This window comes from Neomonachus schauinslandi, chromosome 10, assembly GCF_002201575.2.
Source record: "Neomonachus schauinslandi chromosome 10, ASM220157v2, whole genome shotgun sequence".
NCBI lineage: Eukaryota > Metazoa > Chordata > Mammalia > Carnivora > Phocidae > Neomonachus > Neomonachus schauinslandi.
Window position 1 is genome coordinate 108,410,479 of NC_058412.1, and position 18,289 is coordinate 108,428,767.

The window sequence follows — 18,289 nt, forward strand, 5'->3', positions numbered from 1 at the left end:
CTTCTCCCTCTGACCCTTCCCCCTTTTGTGCTCTCTCTCGTTCATTCTCTGTCTCTCAAATAAATAAAATCTTAAAAAATAATAATAAATAAATTTTTGTGACTTTGGGTTAAACAACCCAAACACTTTCTTAGATATGACACCTAAAGCACAAGCAACCAAAGGAAAAAAACAGATAATTTTAACTTCATCAAAATTTAAAAACCGTTCCTTTTGGCCGGAACCACCATCTTCCAGTAATTCGCCAAAATGACCAACACAAAGGGAAAGAGGAGAGGTACCCGCTATATGTTCTCTAGACCTTTTCGAAAACATGGAGTTGTTCCTTTGGCCACATACATGTGAATCTATAAAAAAGGTGATATTGTGGACATCAAGGGAATGGGCACTGTTCAAAAAGGAATGCCCCACAAATGTTACCATGGCAAAACTGGAAGAGTCTACAATGTTACTCAGCATGCTGTTGGCATTGTTGTAAACAAACAAGGGCAAGATTCTTGCCAAGAGAATTAATGTACGCATTGAGCATATTAAACACTCAAAGAGCCGAGACAGCTTCCTGAAGCGTGTGAAGGAAAATGATCAGAAAAAGAAGGAAGCCAAAGAGAAAGGTACCTGGGTTCAACTGAAGCGCCAGCCTGCCCCACCCAGACAAGCACACTTTGTGAGAACTAATGGAAAGGAGCCCAAACTGCTGGAACCCATTCCCTATGAATTCATGGCATGATAAATGTAAAGAAAATAAAAGACCTCAAGACTGTAAAAATGTTTCTCTCAATTGAGTAGAAGTGTGGTGTCCTTTCCCCCCCAAAAAATATTTAAAGCAAAAAAAAAAAAATTAAAAACCCTTGTACTTCAAATAACATTATCAAGAAAGTAAAAAGACACCCACAGGGAGAAAATATTGCAGATCTTATATCTGATAAGAGTCTAGTATCCACAATATATAATGAACTGTTACAACTCAGTAATAAAAAGCCTACAAATTAAAAAGATCTGTAAATATTTTCTATCAGTCCTTTCATCATAACAAGGTTTTTTCTAGAACTAAAGTTTTTTAGTTTGATGAAGTCCAATTTATCGATTTTTTTTTTCCTTTGGTTGTTTATGCCTTAGGGGTGATATAATGCTTTTGATGCCTATGGATGTCAAAGTACTCCAACACCATTTGTTGAAAAAGTTGTCCTTCTGCCACTGAAATGCTTTTCCACCTTTGTCAAAACCAGTTGGCTATCTGATAAGGGATTTCTGTCTAGAATATTTATAAAGAAATCTTACATCTCAATAATAAAAATAACCCAACTAAAAAAATGGAGGCAAAGAGAACAGACATTTCTCCAAAGAAGATATACAACAGACCAATAAGTATAACATCATTAGTCGAAAAATGCAAATCAAAACCACAATGAGATACCACTTCATACCATCTAGGATGGCTATAATCAAAGACAATAATAATAACCTGATGATATGGAGCAATTGGACCCTCATACACAGCTGATGGGAATATGAAATTATGTAGCCACTCTGGAAAACAAAAGTTTAAATACTGGGGCACCTGGGTGGCTCAGTCGGTTAAGCGTCTGCCTTTGTCTCTGGTTATGATCCCAGGGTGCTGGGATTGAGCCCCATGTCAGGCTCCTTGTTCAGCGGGGCGCCTGCTTCTCCCTCTCCCCCCTGCTCGTGCTCTCTCTTGCTATCTCTCTCTCTCTCCCCCCCCCACCCCATCTCTCAAATAAATAAAATCTTAAAAAAAAAAAAAGTTATAGAGTTACCATATGACCTAACAATTACTCCTAGATATATACCCAGAGAATTGAAAACTCAATTACTCGTTTGGTTTGTTGTTGTTGCTGCTGCTGTTGTGGGTTTTTTTTTTTTTTTTTAAGATTTTATTTGTCAGAGAGCATGAGTGAGCACAAGCAGGGGGAGCGGCAGGCAGAGGGAGAAACAGACTCCCCGCTGAGCAGGGAGCCTGATGTGGCGCTCCATCCCAGGACCCTGGGATCATGACCTGAGCCGAAAGCAGACACTTAACAGACTGAGCCACCCAGGTGCCCCTCAATTACTTGTTTAGAGCAACATTATTCACAATAGCCAAAAGGTAAAAACAATCTAAGTAGCCATCAACATATGAATGAATAAACAAATATAGCCATAAAATGAATAAACATGGATGAACTTTGAAGGCATCGTGCTAAGTAAAAGAAGGCAGACAAAAAGACCACACATTGTAAGATACCATTTCATGATTCCATTTCATTCTGGAAATAACCAGAACAGACAAATCCATCAAGACAGAAAGTTGATTAGTGGTTCCCAGGGCCTGGGAAGAAGGGGGAATGAGGAGTGACTGCTTATGGGTGTGGGCTTTGGGGGCAGGGAATGAAATGTTCTGGAATTAGATAGTGGTGATGGTTGCACAATTCTGTGAATATACTAAAAACTGCTGAATTATATACTTTAAAGCGGTGAATATTACGTGAATTACATGTCCATTTTTAAAAAGGTAAAAAAGGTATGGGAAAGTTACACTGGAGAAGCAATCTTGTTGAAATACTGGGAAGTAAAGCTGATTTGCAAAATATGATCTGTAAAGTTGTAAAATTAGTTTGGCCCTTCGTGGAACTTCTAAGAAGTCAGATCTGAGGCTTTTCTCTTTGTGACTGCCCTTGGCTTCTGGTCACCTTTGGCACTTAACATGTCAGAATTTATCTTTCTTTTTTTTTCAGGTGACCATGGGTTTTAGAATTTGTTTAAGAACATAATAGCACATTATAACCATTAATCATAACTCCCTTTTGAAAAGTCTACAAATCTAATCTTGGATCCTAGAAAAATAAGCAAATTAAAGTGAGTGGCTTGACCAACTTCTTGCCCTTTGGTAGGATCAACACTGAATCTCCAGAAGCAGAGCCAGCAGTCCTGACCCTCATTACCTCCCTGTGCTGGGAGGGAAGCTGGTGTTTAAGGCCAGAAGGGCCTGTTCATATAGTCTACGAGGTAGACTTCCAAAAAGACCACCCACATGGCTGGAACTGCTAGTTTCCCATCTTTCCCCACAGCTTGTTCTCAGCCTTCCTCCAGAAGTCAAAAATGGGCTTAAAAATAGTGTTCCTGGGAGGGGGGAAAGATGGCGGAGGAGTAGGGGACCCTATTTCACCTGGTCCCCAGAATTGAGCTGGATATCTACCAGACCACTCTGAGCACCCACAAAACCAGCCTGAGATGTAAGATCTGGATCTCTACAAACAGAATATCGCAGGCGGTTGGTTTTGAGGTACGAAGCGGAGAGCCGTGATTCTGGGGGCAGATATCGGAGGATAAACGGCAGTGGGAGGGTGCCTGGCCGTGGGGATCCTACACCACTGGTGAGTGACAGCCTCGCGCGCTGGGGACGGACACACACTCGCAGACCGGTAGCGGTGGGGAAAGGACTTTAGGGCAGCCCCCAGGGTGGAAACCTGGAGCGGCAGGGTCGCGCCTGCGAACTGTAGCCCCTGGGACGGAAACCTGGAGCGGCGGGGTCGCACGCATGCAAACTGCAGCCCCCGGGATGGAAACCCGGAGCGGTGGGGTTGTGCGGGCAAACTGCAGCCCCCGGGACAGAAACCTGGAGCGTCGGAGTCGCGCCTGTGAACTGCAGCCCCCTGGTCGGAAACCTGGAGCGACGGAGTCGCGCAAGCGCGTGCAGACACGCGCACGAACTGGGAGCAGCTGGCGGTTTTAGAAGCACAAAGGGCAGAGACATGCCCGGACCTGGAGGCAGGACTGGGAGCGCAGGGAAGGGGCACAAAACCCAGGACGCTGCAATTTATAGCAGCACGGACAGAAACGGAGACAGTGTGGCCTGGAGAGCTCACTGAAGAACAGACTGCGATCTCTCTGCTCTGAGGCAGAGGGTTGGAAACGGTCTCTTCTGCTCTGACTCGTGGAAGAGATGCGGAAAGCTGCCAGGGAAAGGCGCTAGAGAACAAAAGCCCCCCAAACTGATTCCCACTGAGCCCATCCCCCACCACAGGGGCGCAGGGCACCTCCGCCCAAACAGGGTCGCCTGAGTAACAGCACGGCAGGCCCCTCCCACAGAAGACAGGCTGGGAAAACAAGAGGCCAGCAACCCTAAGGTCCCAAGAAAACAGGTGCATCTTGCTTGGGTTCTGGTCAATAATTTGGACTCTATACATTCCCTCAAACACCCATCAACAGAATGACTTGAAGGAGGAGCCCCCAAAACAGGAAAGACTCAGAGATTATGACTTATGCTGCAGATTTACAAATGGATGCAGATATAACCAAGATGTCGGATATGGGATTCAGGCTAGCAATTGTGAAGACAATGGCTAGAATGGAGAAATCAACTAATGGTAACATAGAGTCTCTAAGGGCAGAAATAAAAGGTGAATTGGCAGAACTTAAAAATGCTATCAATGAGATCCAATCCAATATAGATAATCTAACAGCTAGGGTAACTGAGGCAGAAGAGAGAATAAGCAACCTGGAAGACAATATAATAGATAAAAAGGGAAAAGAGGAGGCCAGGGAAAAACAACTCAGAATCCATGAAAATAGAGTAAGAGAAATAAGTGACACCATGAAGCGTTCCAATGTCAGAATAATTGGAATCCCGGAGGGAGTGGAAAGAGAGGACTAGAAGATGTATTTGAGCAAATTGTAGCTGAGAACTTCCCTAATCTGGGGAATGAAACAAACATTCGAGTCCTAGAGGCAGAGAGGACCCCTCCTAAGATCAAGGAAAACAGGCCAACACCCGGGCATGTTAATAGTAAAACTTGCAAATCTTAGAACCAAGGAAACCATCTTAAGGGCAGTTAGGGGGAAGAGATTCCTTACGTACAGAGGGAGGAACATCAGAATAACATCAGACCTATCCACAGAGACCTGGCAAGCCAGAAAGGCCTGGCAAGACATATTCAGGGTACTAAATGAGAAGAACATGCAGCCAAGAATACTTTATCCAGCAAGGCTTTCATTTAGAATGGATGGAGAGATGCAGAGCTTCCACGACCGGCAGAAGCTGAAAGAATATGTGACCACTAAGCCGGCCCTGCAAGAAATATTAAGGGGGGGTTCTATAAAAGGAGAAAGACCCCAAGAGTGATATACAACAGAAATTTACAGGGACAATCTATAAAAATAACATCTTCACAGGCAACATGATGACAATTAATTCATATCTTTCAATAATCACTCTCAACGTGAATGGCCTAAACGCTCCCATAAAATGGCACAGGGTTGCAGATTGGATAAAAAGACAGGAGCCATCCATATGCTGTCTACAAGAGACTCATTTTGAACCTAAAGATACATCCAGACTGAAAGTGAAGGGATGGAGATCCATCTTCCATGCCAGCGGACCTCAAAAGAAAGCTGGGGTAGCAATTCTTATATCAGACAGATTAGATTTTAAACTAAAGTCTGTAATAAGAGACACAGAAGGACACTATATCATTCTTAAAGGGTCTATCCAACAAGAAGATCTAACAATTGTAAATATCTATGCCCCCCAACATGGGAGCAGCCATCTATATAAGCCTACTGTTAACCAAAATAAAGAGTCCTATTGATAACAATACGTTAATTGTAGGAGACCTCAATACTCCACTCTCAACAATGGACAGATCATCTAAGCAGAAAATCAACAAGGAAACAAGAGCTTTGAATGATACATTGGACCAGATGGACCTCGTAGATATTTACAGAACATTCCACCCTAAAACAACAGAATACTCATTCTTCTCGAGCGCACATGGAACTTTCTCCAGAATAGACCATATACTGGGTCACAAATCAGGTCTCAACCAATACCAAAAGATTGAGATTATTCCCTGCATATTCTCAGACCACGATGCTCTAAAACTGGAACTCAATCACAAGAAAAAATTTGGCAGAAATTCAAACACTTGGAAGCTAAAGACCACTCTGCTCAAGAATGTTTGGGTCAACCAAAAGATCAAAGAAGAACTTAAACAATTCATGGAAATCGATGAGAATGAAAACACATCGGTCCACAACCTATGGGATACTGCAAAGGCGGTCCTAAGGGGGAAACACATAGCCATCCAAGCCTCACTCAAAAAAATAGAAAAATCCCGAATTCACCAACTAACTCTACACCTTAAAGAACTAGAGAAAAAGCAACAAACGACGCCTAAGCCACGCATTAGAAGAGAAATAATTAAAATTAGAGCAGAAATCAATGAATTAGAAACCAGAAACACAGTAGATCATATCAATGAAACTAGAAGTTGGTTCTTTGAAAGAATTAATAAGATTGATAAACCACTGGCCAGACTTATCCAAAAGAAATGAGAAAGGACCCAAATTAATAAAATTATGAATGAAAGGGGAGAGATCACGACTAACACCAAGGAAATAGAAACAATTATTAGAAATTGTTATCAACAACTATATGCCAATAAACTGAGCAATCTGGATGAAATGGAGGCCTTCCTGGAAACCTATAAGCTGCCAAGACTGAAATAGGAAGAAATTGGCAACCTGAATAGGCCAATAACCAGTAACGAGATTGAAGCAGTGATCAAAAACCTCCCAAAAGGGCGCCTGGGTGGCTCAGTTGGTTAAGCGACTGCCTTCGGCTCAGGTCATGATCCTGGAGTCCTGGGATCGAGTCCCACATCAGGCTCCCTGCTCGGCAGAGAGCCTGCTTCTCCCTCTGACCCTCCCCCCCTCTCATGTGCTCTCTCTCTCTCTCTCTCTCATTCTCTCTGTCTCAAATAAATAAATAAAATCTTTAAAAAAAAAAAAACCTCCCAAAAAAACAAGAGTCCAGGGCCTGATGGATCCCCTGGGGAATTCTACCAAGCATTCAAAGAAGAAATAATACCTATTCTCCTGAAGCTGTTTCAAAAAACAGAAACAGAAGGAAAACTTCCAAACTCATTCTATGAGGCCAGCATTACCTTAATCCCCAAACCAGGCAAAGACCCCATCAAAAAGGAGAATTTCAGACCGATATCCCTGATGAATATGGATTCCAAAATCAACAAAATCCTAGCTAATAGGATCCAACAATACATTAAAAGGATCATCCACCACGACCAAGTGGGATTTATCCCCGGGATGCAAGTGTGGTTCAACATTCTCAAATCAATCAATGTGATAGAACACATTAATAAGAGGAGGGAAGAAGAACCATATGGTCCTCTCAGTTGATGCAGAAAAAGCATTTGACAAAATACAACATCCTTTCCCGTTTAAAACTTTCCAGAGTATAGGGATAGAGGGAACATTCCTCAAGTTCATAAAATCCATCTATGAAAAACCCACAGCGAATATCATCCTCAATGGGGAAAAGCTGAGAGCCTTTCTCTTAAGATCAGGAACACGTCAAGGGTACCCACTCTCACCACTGTTGTTCAACATAGTACTAGAAGTCCTAGCAACAGCAATCAGACAACAAAAAGAAATAAAAGGTATTCAAATTGGCAAAGAAGTCGTCAAACTCTCTCTTTTCGCAGACGACATGATACTTTATGTGGAAAATCCAAAAGACTCCACCCCCAAATTACTAGAACTCATCCAGCAATTCAGTAATGTAGCAGGATACGAAATCAGTTGCTTTCTTATACACTAACAACGCAACTGTAGAAAGAGAAATTAGAGAAACGATTCCATTTACAATAGCACCAAAAACCATAAGATACCTCAGAATAAACCTAACCAAAGAGGTAAAGGATCTATATTCTAGGAACTACAGAACACTTATGAAAGAAATTGAAGAGGACACAAAAAGATGGGAAAATATTCCATGCTCATGGATCGGAAGAATAAACATTGTTAAAATGTCTATGCTACCCAGAGCAATCTATACCTTCAATGCTATCCCGATCAAAATTCCAATGACATTTTTCAAAGTGCTGGAACAAACAATCCTCAAATTTGTATGGAATCAGAAAAGACCCCGAATCGCCAAGGAAATGTTGAAAAAGAAAAACAAAGCTGGGGGCATCACGTTGCCCTATTTCAAGCTATATTACAAAGCTGTGATCACCAAGACAGCATGGTACTGGCACAAAAACAGACATATAGACCAATGGAACAGAATAGAGAACCCAGATATGGACCCTCAACTCTATGGCCAAATAATCTTTGACAAAGCAGGAAAAAACATGCAATGGAAAAAAGACAGTCTCTTCAATAAATGGTGCTGGGAAAATTGGACAGCCACATGCAGAAGAATGAAACTCGACCATTCTCTAACACCATTCACAAAGATAAACTCAAAGTGGATGAAAGACCTCAATGTGAGACAAGAATCCATCAAAATCCTAGAGGAGAACATAGGCGGTAACCTCTGACATCGCCCACAGCAACTTCTTTCAAGATACATCTCCAAACGCTAGTGAAACAAAAGCAAAAATGAACTTTTGGGACTTCATCAAGATAAAAAGTTTCTGCACAGCAAAGGAAACAGTCAACAAAACAAAGAGGCAACCCACAGAATGGGAGACGATATTTGCAAATGACACTATAGATAAAGGGCTGGTATCCAAAATCTATAAAGAACTTCTCAAACTCAACACCCAAAAAAACAAGTAAGTCAAAAAGTGGGCAGAAGATATGAAAAGACACTTCTCTGAAGAAGAATACAAATGGCTAACAGACACATGAAAAAATGTTCATCATCATTAGCCATCAGGGAAATCCAAATCAAAACCACACTGAGATACCACCTTACACCAGTTAGAATGGCAAAAATGGACAGGGAGAGAAACAACAAATGTTGGAGAGGTTGTGGAGAAAGGGGAGCCTTCTTACACTGTTGGTGGGAATGCAAGTTGGTACAGCCACTTTGGAAAACAGTGTGGAGGTTCCTCAAAAATTTAAAAATAGAGCTACCCTATGACCCAGCAATTGCACTCCTGGGTGTTTACCCCAAAGACACAGATGTAGTGAAAAGAAGGGCCATATGCACCCCAATGTTCATAGCAGCAATGTCCGCAATAGCCAAACTGTGGAAAGAGCCGAGATGCCCTTCAACGGATGAATGGATAAAGAAGATGTGGTTCATATATACAATGGAATATTACTCAGCCATCAGAAAAGATGAATACCCAACTTTTACATCAACATGGATGGGACTGGAGGAGATTATGCTAAGTGAAATAAGTCAAGCAGAGAATTTCTGTCAATTATCATATGGTTTTACTTATTTGTGGAACATAAGGAATAACATGGAGGACATTAGGAGAAGGAAGGGAAAAATGGGGGGGAGGGAATTGGAGGGAGAGATGAGCCATGAGAGACCATGGACCTGAGAAGCAAACAGGGTTTTAGAGGGGAGCGGGGAGGGGGGATCAGTTAGCCCGGTGATGGGTATTAAGGAGGGCACGTACTGCATGGAGCACTGGGTGTTATACGAAAACAATGGATTGTGGATCACTACATCAAAAACTAATGATGTATGGTGACTAACATAATAAAATTTAAAAAAAAAAAGTGTTCCCATCATGAAATGTAAACATAAATAAAAACAACTAGTATTGGTAGACTGCCTTACTGCCGCCTCAGCCCTGCCCCTCGTCTGAACTGATGACAGTGGGGCAGGTAGTGTCCCCACTTTACAGATGAAGAAACAGAACTTGAGAGGCATCATGATGGCAGAGGTCCCACAGCTAGTGGGTGTCTGAGCCAAGGCTAACTGTCCTCCCTTCTCCCCTGCTGTCTCCACAGTAATGCTGAACCTAAGACAATTACCCATTTTCCTCCTCCTCCTGTGAGGATCCTGTTATATACACAAGCCCGAGAGCTTCCCAGAGAAGGGTGCTGGAAAACCAACATTCACAGCACTGGCCACGGGGCACCAAGAGCCACGTGTCCTGTCACATAACCTAAGAAGACTGGGTTACATATTACAGGTTAAGATAGAGGCAACAGGGAGGTCATGTCAATGGGATGGACAAGAAGTGGTGATGGTTGAACCAGGATCCCTGGAGATGGGACAGGGAAGCAAGCAGGGAGAAGTTCAACCTTTGGGCAGGAGACAAGTAGTACAGCAGCACATCAGTGCAATGGACCTGGGTCCCCAGCCAGGCCTGGCTACTCACCAAGGTGGTTATGGCTCTGAGCCTCTGTTTTCCCATCTGTAAAGTGGGTATATGCAATGATACTTGATGTCCCTGGGCACTAGTATGTGCCCAAGAAGTAGTGGTTGGAACCCAGCATCTGGCTGTGAAGAAGGCCTCTTTCCAGGCTGTGGAGCGTAGCCACCGGTCAAAGAGTGATCCTAGCCCCATCTGTATATTTTCATAAGTTTAACTTCAGTGACTCTTGAATAACTCTATATATGACAAAGACACTGACAGGACAGTGCCAAAGCGAGGGGCCCCAGGAACTAAAAAAAAAAGCATGTTACTGCAGGCTGTGCCATGGTTTATAGTTTCTACATTATGAAAAACCAAAGACCACCAGGGCCTGCCCCAGAGCATGAGGCATCCCCCTTAGGGACTGTGCTGCTGAACAGGCATTCCCTGGGAAAGTCAGCCCCTCACCAACCACAGGAAAATTGCATTATATTCAGCCTGTCTACTGAGAATAAACCTAAGTGAGACTCTTCTGATGCACTGAAGTAAAGGAAGCTGCCTTTTGCGGTCTATTCCTGTCTGCCCTCCATCTTGAAGACATGTGACAGGAAGAGCAGGAGACTCCTCTTCAGAAGACCTGGTCCATTCCAGCCTGTTTCTTTCACTTAAGGAGTCATGGGACCTTGTAAGTCCCTTCAAATGACTGGCCTCAGGGGTCTGCACTTGACTTTGGGGCCTACGAGAGAGTACTTAGCAGACACTTTGCCTCATCTGTGAATTTGTCTTTCAGCTCTGTGCAGTGTGTCTAGAAGACTTCAAGCCTCGAGATGAGTTGGGCATTTGTCCATGTAAGCATGCCTTCCACAGAAAGTGAGTATTGGTGTGGAATTATTTAAAGGGACCTAAGTCTGAGGCATATCAAGCAACTCATGGGCTTGGGGCAGTGCCAGACAAGCTTGACAGCTTTATGATTGGTCTGTAATGCAGAAAGCAGAACGTACCCTAAGGGTGAGGGGTGTGTGTGTGTGTACACACGTGACATTTAGGAGGGATCAGGGTGGTGGAATATGACCACCAGGCAGGACTTCAGGCAGACGGCCAGATAAGCCCACACCTCCTTAGAGCCCAGGCTATAAACAGCTACTTAACTGAAACTTTCCAATGAGAGCTTCTATTTTTTTTTTTAATTTATTTGACAGAGGGAGACACAGCGAGAGAGGGAACACAGGAGCAGGAGGGGGAGTGGGAGAGGGAGAAGCAGGCTTCCCGCGGAGCAGGGAGCCCAATGTGGGGCTCGATCCCAGGACCCTGGGATCATGACCTGAGCCGAAGGCAGACGCTTAACGACTGAGCCACCCAGGCGCCCCTCAATGAGAGCTTCTATTCCTAAAAACTTACTTTAATCAAAACCATCATTATTTTAAATCAAAATAAAGTATGAATGTAAATGGTAGAGTGAGGCCATCTGCCATGCAGACATATTAGTATTCCCTCTTCTCTGACAATTTTGTGTTTTTATTTCTATTAAAAACTTTTGTTTCTTCTTCTTCCCACCACCATCCTCAGTGTACTTCATTAACACGTCATGGATAATTTGAGGATATAGCATGCTGACTGTGGTTTCTTAGTATCCCCTTTTGGAAGACCTGCTGGTGGAGCTGTTTGGGACCAGAGTGTTCACACAGGCCCCTGGCTATGAGGGACAGCAGTGTTCAATGAGGCCCGTGGGCAGGAGGCGCCACAAGCATGGGACTGACTTCCTCCTGTGTTGTCTTGCTTTGCAGGTGCCTTATTAAGTGGCTGGAGGTTCGGAAGGTGTGTCCGCTGTGCAACATGCCAGTTCTGCAGCTCGCGCAGCTGCACAGTAAGCAGGACCGTGGACCCCCACAGGGGCCCCTGCCCGGGGCAGAGAACATTGTATAGCTCCCCCAAGGATCAAACTGCTGCGGGATCCGACGTCCATGTGGAGCCAGGAGGAACACAAGCGGTCTCTGTGTTGGCTGCTCTACCTGGGGCACCAGCTGCCACTTCCTTTGCCTCATGAAGAACTCGGGCCAGCTAAGCTGGAAACCCAGACTTCTGGGTCTTGTGACAACCAAAGCACGCTGCCACTACCCCATGCCAAGAGAAGAGGAGTGGATGACAGATGAGCCTTCCGGTTATGTTCAAGAAATTTCATGAGGGTCTCTTGCTGATGCCATTACTCTGTCTCCCAGATACTTATCTCCGTATCAAGGTGAATCTTTATCAAGCAGAAGGGAAGATAAACAGAACTGTTAGAGAAGGGAACTGAGGGCAGGTCTTGAAAGCCACCCCCGCCCCCCACCCTGTGGACAGATGAGCTTCTATGCAGACCGTGCATGCCTTTGCAGCAGCAGACCCTCCCGGCAGCCCGAGCCAAGTAAAACCAGCCGTTACCTCAGCTGAAGCACGACTGCTTGCCAGTGATTGGTGAGGCAGTGCCAGCAAGGCTTTTCACATTATGTTCCTTTGGTAAGGTCATCTTGGAACCCAAGGGCTTTGGTTACCACAGAGCAGCAGTGCCCCTTGCCACCCCTTCTCCCTCAAGTTCACGACACTTGCTTATCATATCATCTAAAAACATTAGATGCGCTTGGAAAGGCCTGGTCAAAAGCCATTTCCTCTTATTTACCCCCTGACTCCCCAGTGAGGCCCGGCCAAGCTGCCCATCAGGAGCCTGAGCCAGGGGCAGGCCTCTGAGCCCATGCTGTTCCTGTGTGACCCAGGGGGCCTCAGGGTGCTGCTCGCACCCCCACGTGCACTGTGCTTCCAGCACAGCTGCTAGTCTCAGCCCACTGCCTTGGTAAGGAGCTGCTGTGAGCCCCTCAGATGGCTCCCAAGGGGGGCTCCTTCCTGGGAACGGCCAGTCCTCCAGGCCCCGCTGAGATGAGAGGATGCTGACCCCTTCCTCTCCCCCCTCCTTCCCTGTTCTCTTCCCTCTGACCCTGTTTCTACTTAAGAGAAAATGCCTGTCGTTGACGTTTTAACAATTTAAAGCATCTCAAATAAGATCCTTATGTAATTATGTAATTCTGAAGCCGGGGATCCACTTGAAATTGTAAGTAGTGTCAGGAAGCCACTGCAGGGCTCTTCACCTGCTGGTGTGTGCCTCACTCTTCAGACTTAAGTAACTGAAAATGTCTTTATAGGAGAGAAATGCATGCTGCTCTTTAGCTCTTCTGTCCAACTTTTCTAGAAATGACTCCATCCATTTGGGTTCATGAATACTGTACAAATTAGCTATCTGAAGTGGCTTTGGGTCAGATAGAAAGTTCTTTTCCACAGCCCTCCTTCTGTCTTAGGGTGGACTCCTTGTCAACAGCTCTGCCTCATTCCACAGGTGTGAGGGGGACAGTTTCTCATTGGAAATGTGGTCCGCATGGAGAGCGGATGGAGGAAGCTTTGCTACTGTTCACAGCATGTCTCCAGGGATTTTTTTCTGGAATCTAGCCTCTACCATCTTAGAATGGGAGAGGGAACCTGTCCTTGGCTCAGGTGGCTGAGGCCAGAGGAGGAGGAAGATTCCCACTAGCCTAGGAAGGTGCTGGGCAGAATCCAGCTTGGAAAATTACACATCCAGTTGGTCAGAATTGGCTGTTTCCTCCGTGTGACCTATTCATGGCACGCCAACTGGCTGCTGCTTAAACAGGGCAAGGAAGTGTGGGATATTTTTATATGAAAGCCTTAGCCTGTTGGGCATCCTTGAAAAGAACTTTTCGTGCATTCCTCCTCTTGTCGTTTCTGCGTTCTGTGTTGGTAGCACAGTGGAGCTGAATGCTGCAAAGCACCCCATTTACAGAGAAAGGTTTCCAGTGACCAGTGTCAGAAGTAAGCCTGGACTAGCCTCATTAGTGGCCAACACCCACCATTTCCCATGGAGTGGCCTTGGGACAAATCTCACCTTGTCATTGCGGGGTTCAAACAGGAAAGAGAATTTTTCCCCTCAAAGGAGGAATTCTCGTGCTCTAAACCGCAAGTGATTTCAGCTCACAGCTTCAAGCAGGATTCTAACTGATCAGTTGCGGCATTTTTCTGTCCCTGTGCGTCAGTATGAGGAGACCAACCCCACAAGTCCCTGTATGGGCAGGGAGGTAGAGGAGTTTGTTTCCTGTATTACAGGAAGCGTAGGTTGACAGGGTTGGTGCGTAGCTCCGGCCATTAGAGGAAAGCTCAAGAATGCTGTGCGCTCTCCACCGGGCTCCAACCTGCACGAGGTACCGCCGACGTGACCTCGACACCCGTGAGTGCAGAAGGCTTGGTAAACACAGCTCTTCTGCCAGGGTGGGGCTGGGCAGGGGGCGGGAAACGTGTTCCCTCTGCTCGAGCTCCTCTCACTTCTTGGCTCCTGTCTCACTGCAGCTTGGCCAGGGCCACGCACAGTAGTTCCTGAGACTCTCAGCGACACACCCTGAATGGACTTGCTCCCCGAGTCCAGGTCCTCCTCCAGGAATCTCTGCTGCGCTGCCGTGCCTGCCCGCGGCCCCCGCTTCACTCACATCTTCCTTTAATTCTGGTTAAAACAGCTTTCTGTGGACAAGGTTACATCTCCATCTGGAGCCTTTTTTAAAGAATGAGTTAAGGATCCCCTAATAATCTTGGCACAGGCTTATACCTTAGAGTGAGGCCACTTTGGCCACATCTGTCTTTTGTTGGTGAGTTGTTGGTGACCTTTTGTTAATCTGTAGACACACAGGGTCTTTGGTCTGTCTGCTTTTGGGCCACTGGTGACATGGCAGTTTTTTACTTTCTCTTAATGTGTCTTAAGCAGCTCAAAGATTGGATGTTATTTGTATGCTGTGGGTTCAAAGAACGTAACTCAGCCCCAACTGAACTCCATGGGTGGCTGCATCATTATCTAGTTACTGCTAGGGTTACAGCTGACTACAGCTGGCTTTAGAAGCAGGAAACAGGGAACAAAACCAGCCTGACTTGATTCCTGAATGAGTAGGCATAAGATACTGTCCTCTGCTGCTTTCCTTTGCCAAAGTGTGATTTGGTTGGGCCTGTCCCTAGCAGGTAAGGTCCTTCTAGTCTGTGCCCACCGAGGCAGGGAGAGGACAAGACCAAAATGGCCAGATGGGAGCAGATGGCCCATGGGAAGTCTGGGGGGGGGGAAGAATACAGGGAACATCCCATCATTGCCAGATAGCTTGTTCTTGACGTCTTGACAAATGCAGATCCTTTTCCCCAGTGCCAAGTCCCTTGGGCCCATCAGAAGAATGATTTGCCCCTTTCCACAGCCCCACTTCAAAGCCTGTCACCTCCATGGCCTGGTCCTGCTCTGCTAAGCTATTCTGAACAACTGTAGTAATTTTCTGAAAGGCTGAGAATTACAAAATGAACACAGGGAGGCATCCCTAGAGCTCTGGACAGAAAAAGTGCTCAGAGTGATTTGAAATCACCCCTTGCCATTCACCAGCCATGTGTCTTTATGCAACTTAGCCTCTCAAAGCTCGTTCCCTTATCTACCACCTAAGAACCGTAGTAACATCTTTGCTGGTTCTTGTGCGGACCAGCCACGTCCAAAGCCTGGTGGGCAGTAGACCTGGGGTCATGGAAGCTCCTGATTATAGGCAGCACCATTATGCAGGTCACGTGGGGCTCCTGTGTAGTTCAGGTAAGCAACAAAACCTCAGCAGGAGCCTCCTGAGGGACAGGGGCTCCCCCTGGGGTCTGGGTTTGCCTGGGTCCCTTCCTTTGCCTCATGATCTTCCCTAGTCACTTCCATGTATCTTTGCCCATTGTGCTCCCTGAGTGCTATTCCTTAAGTTTTTGAGTAGGTAATCCCTTCATGTAGTTCAAGTCTTCCTTGCATCCCTGACCTGGCAAGGCCAACTTTATCAGCCCTTGAACTCCCACTCTTAGTTTGTTCCAGGTAGATCCTTCCAGAGACCATTTATGCATATACAGATAAATACTCACGTGTATGTATACACGTGTGCTTGTGTGTCTACGTAATTTTTTTTTTTTTTAACTTATACCAGACAAGTATATCCAAGGAGCATTCCTATTCATAGGGGAAGAGCCATCCCAGAAGGCAGAGTATCTGTAAAAGGTGAGCCCATAATTGGGGGATGTCTTTACAGTCACATTCCTTTTTGAATAAGGCATTATTTTTTTATTGATTGCAGCATACTGGAATTCTAGTTTTCCATACAAAGCAGAAACAGCAATCCCTCCGTGGCCCTTACCACACAGATGCTCAGATAATATGCAAGCACAACCAGTTTCCAGACTGTCTTTCTGGCCTGTGATGGACACTGAAGAGCAGGTTCTGCTCTGTTGCTGACAGCAGCAATGCAGGCCTCTGGTCCAGGTCCAGCAGCCTTTGCAGGGCCTGGACAAGCTGCCCCCGCCCCCACCAAACCCCATCTGACGGGGTGATGTCTGGCTACAACTGCCATGATTTCTTAGGCGAGCTCCTGTGTTTTTTGAGGCAGGGATTTGAGAAGCAGCAGCAACTGAAGCCTGAGGCAGCCTTGGCGGGTGGGGGGGGCGATGTCTCAGATGATGCTAAGCAGGTAGATGGGCAGTCTCCTCCAAATTAACCATAGATACACACACTTCAGTGTCTGCGCTCTGCTCCCTTTCCCACCCCACTTTATGCACACATTAAAAAGAAAATGCTTCCCACAGAATCTTCTCCATTTGACAATAGAAATTACTCCACCAGTCATCTTTTCTTTAAAGAAAAAAAAAGTCTTAAGTCCATTTTTGCCCCTGCAGGAGATATAGTTGCTTCCTCCAAGCAGCTCTGCGGGGAGGGGCGTGGACTCCTGCCTCGGTCCTTGCCAACTTCCCTGGCGTCCCGCCTTCCCTTGGATTAAAAGTGCAGCTTGGGCCCCTAACCTGAAACTTGAAAGGAATTGTATGTGAAAAGCCACTTTCTGTTACTTGAGTATCTCGTTCTGGGTTAGAATGTCTTCCGCATTGGCCATTACGAATTTTAAGTAAAAGAGATGAGCGTGTCTCAATTCACAATGTCTAAATTCTGGTGAAATCTCCAGTTCAAAACTGGAAATGGTTCTTCAGTAGATAAGATGGATGAAAGATCCCATATGCCGTGGAATGTGCTTCCGTTTGAGTGAGAATAACAGGAGAAAAATGGGGCTCATACAGTTTGTTCCCCTTTAGAGCCCAACTTGTTGCAAGATGCAAATAGTTTTGTTCCACTTCTAGACCAAGCATCGCACCCTTGGCTTACCAATCTAGTGCTCACTTCTGTGGCTCTCGGGTCAGGGAGAACACCCACCCTGCTTCAGGGACATGGACCTCGAATGTGGTCCCCACCAGTGTCAAGGGACCTGTCTGTAGTTTGATGAAGCTCCTCTCCGCTCCCTGTGCCAGTACAAGCCTGGGGGACCTGCGTCTAGGGCCAGCTGCACTGTCCTTCCATGTGCCCCTTCCCTCGCAGGCCCTGCCAGAGCAGGCAGGGCCAAGATTAGGGAAGTCTCTCCTGGCGAGGGCCTGGTCTTCCAAGAGTGTTCCTGATACTGTCGTCTCTGCGTTTCTTGACATCATTGCCAGGAATGGGGTAGTTTAAATCCTGTAGTTTATTTAGCCCCCTGGGTTTTATTCACTAGATCTTGTATAACTCCCTCAAAAAGTTTATGAAATGCTGAGCCTCAGGTTTCATAGACGTGTTTGTACACTAAGAATTCTGCAGCAGAATATTTTTAAACATTCGCAGTTTTTTGTAAGCTATATTTTTGTATATTTAATTGCTATTTTAAAATTTTAATGCATTTTGGGCTAATTACTCCTGTTTTAAAAACAAAACATGCATGTAATTGAAGTAAACAAATGTAAATAAAAAACAGGTTTTGAAAATACTGTATGTTGAGTATGCACCCTGTCATTCAGAAGGGCCTGAGGTCACCTACACCCCACTTCAGCCTGTGTAGCAAGAGTTGGAAAGCCAAGGTGAGTGGCTCTGATCAAAGTGAGCTGGTCACCAACAACATGGGACTGTGATGAAGGCGAGCTTTCAGCCTGCACCCTCCCGTGGGGTGGGGTGCGGGGTCAAGGGTGAAGACTGGAGCACCAGGGCACAGCGAGGCTGGACACACCAGCGGTCTCACCGATGCGGACCCCTGGTGTGCTTGGCGGGGGGGCGGGACTGACGGGGGGGGGGGGGGGTCGCCCCCCCCCCCCCCCCCTCCCCCCCCCCCGTGCCATGTAGTCCCCCACCATCCCCTTCAAAA

At 45.8% G+C, this 18,289-nt stretch overlaps 1 protein-coding gene and 1 pseudogene across 2 annotated transcripts in view; both read left to right on the top strand.

Moving 5' to 3' along the window:
* The window catches only part of RNF24 (ring finger protein 24), an 86,453-nt gene extending 73,957 nt beyond the window's left edge, over window positions 1-12,496 (top strand). For both annotated transcript variants that reach the window (XM_021688910.1, XM_044918488.1), the window contains 2 exons: window positions 10,855-10,934; window positions 11,849-12,496. In XM_021688910.1, coding sequence (XP_021544585.1) covers window positions 10,855-10,934; window positions 11,849-11,987 — 219 coding nt within the window. In that variant the 3' untranslated portion in view covers window positions 11,988-12,496. The remainder of the gene's footprint in view (window positions 1-10,854; window positions 10,935-11,848) is intronic.
* Window positions 205-743, top strand: LOC110579310 (annotated as a pseudogene).
* Window positions 12,497-18,289: the final 5,793 nt, after the last annotated feature.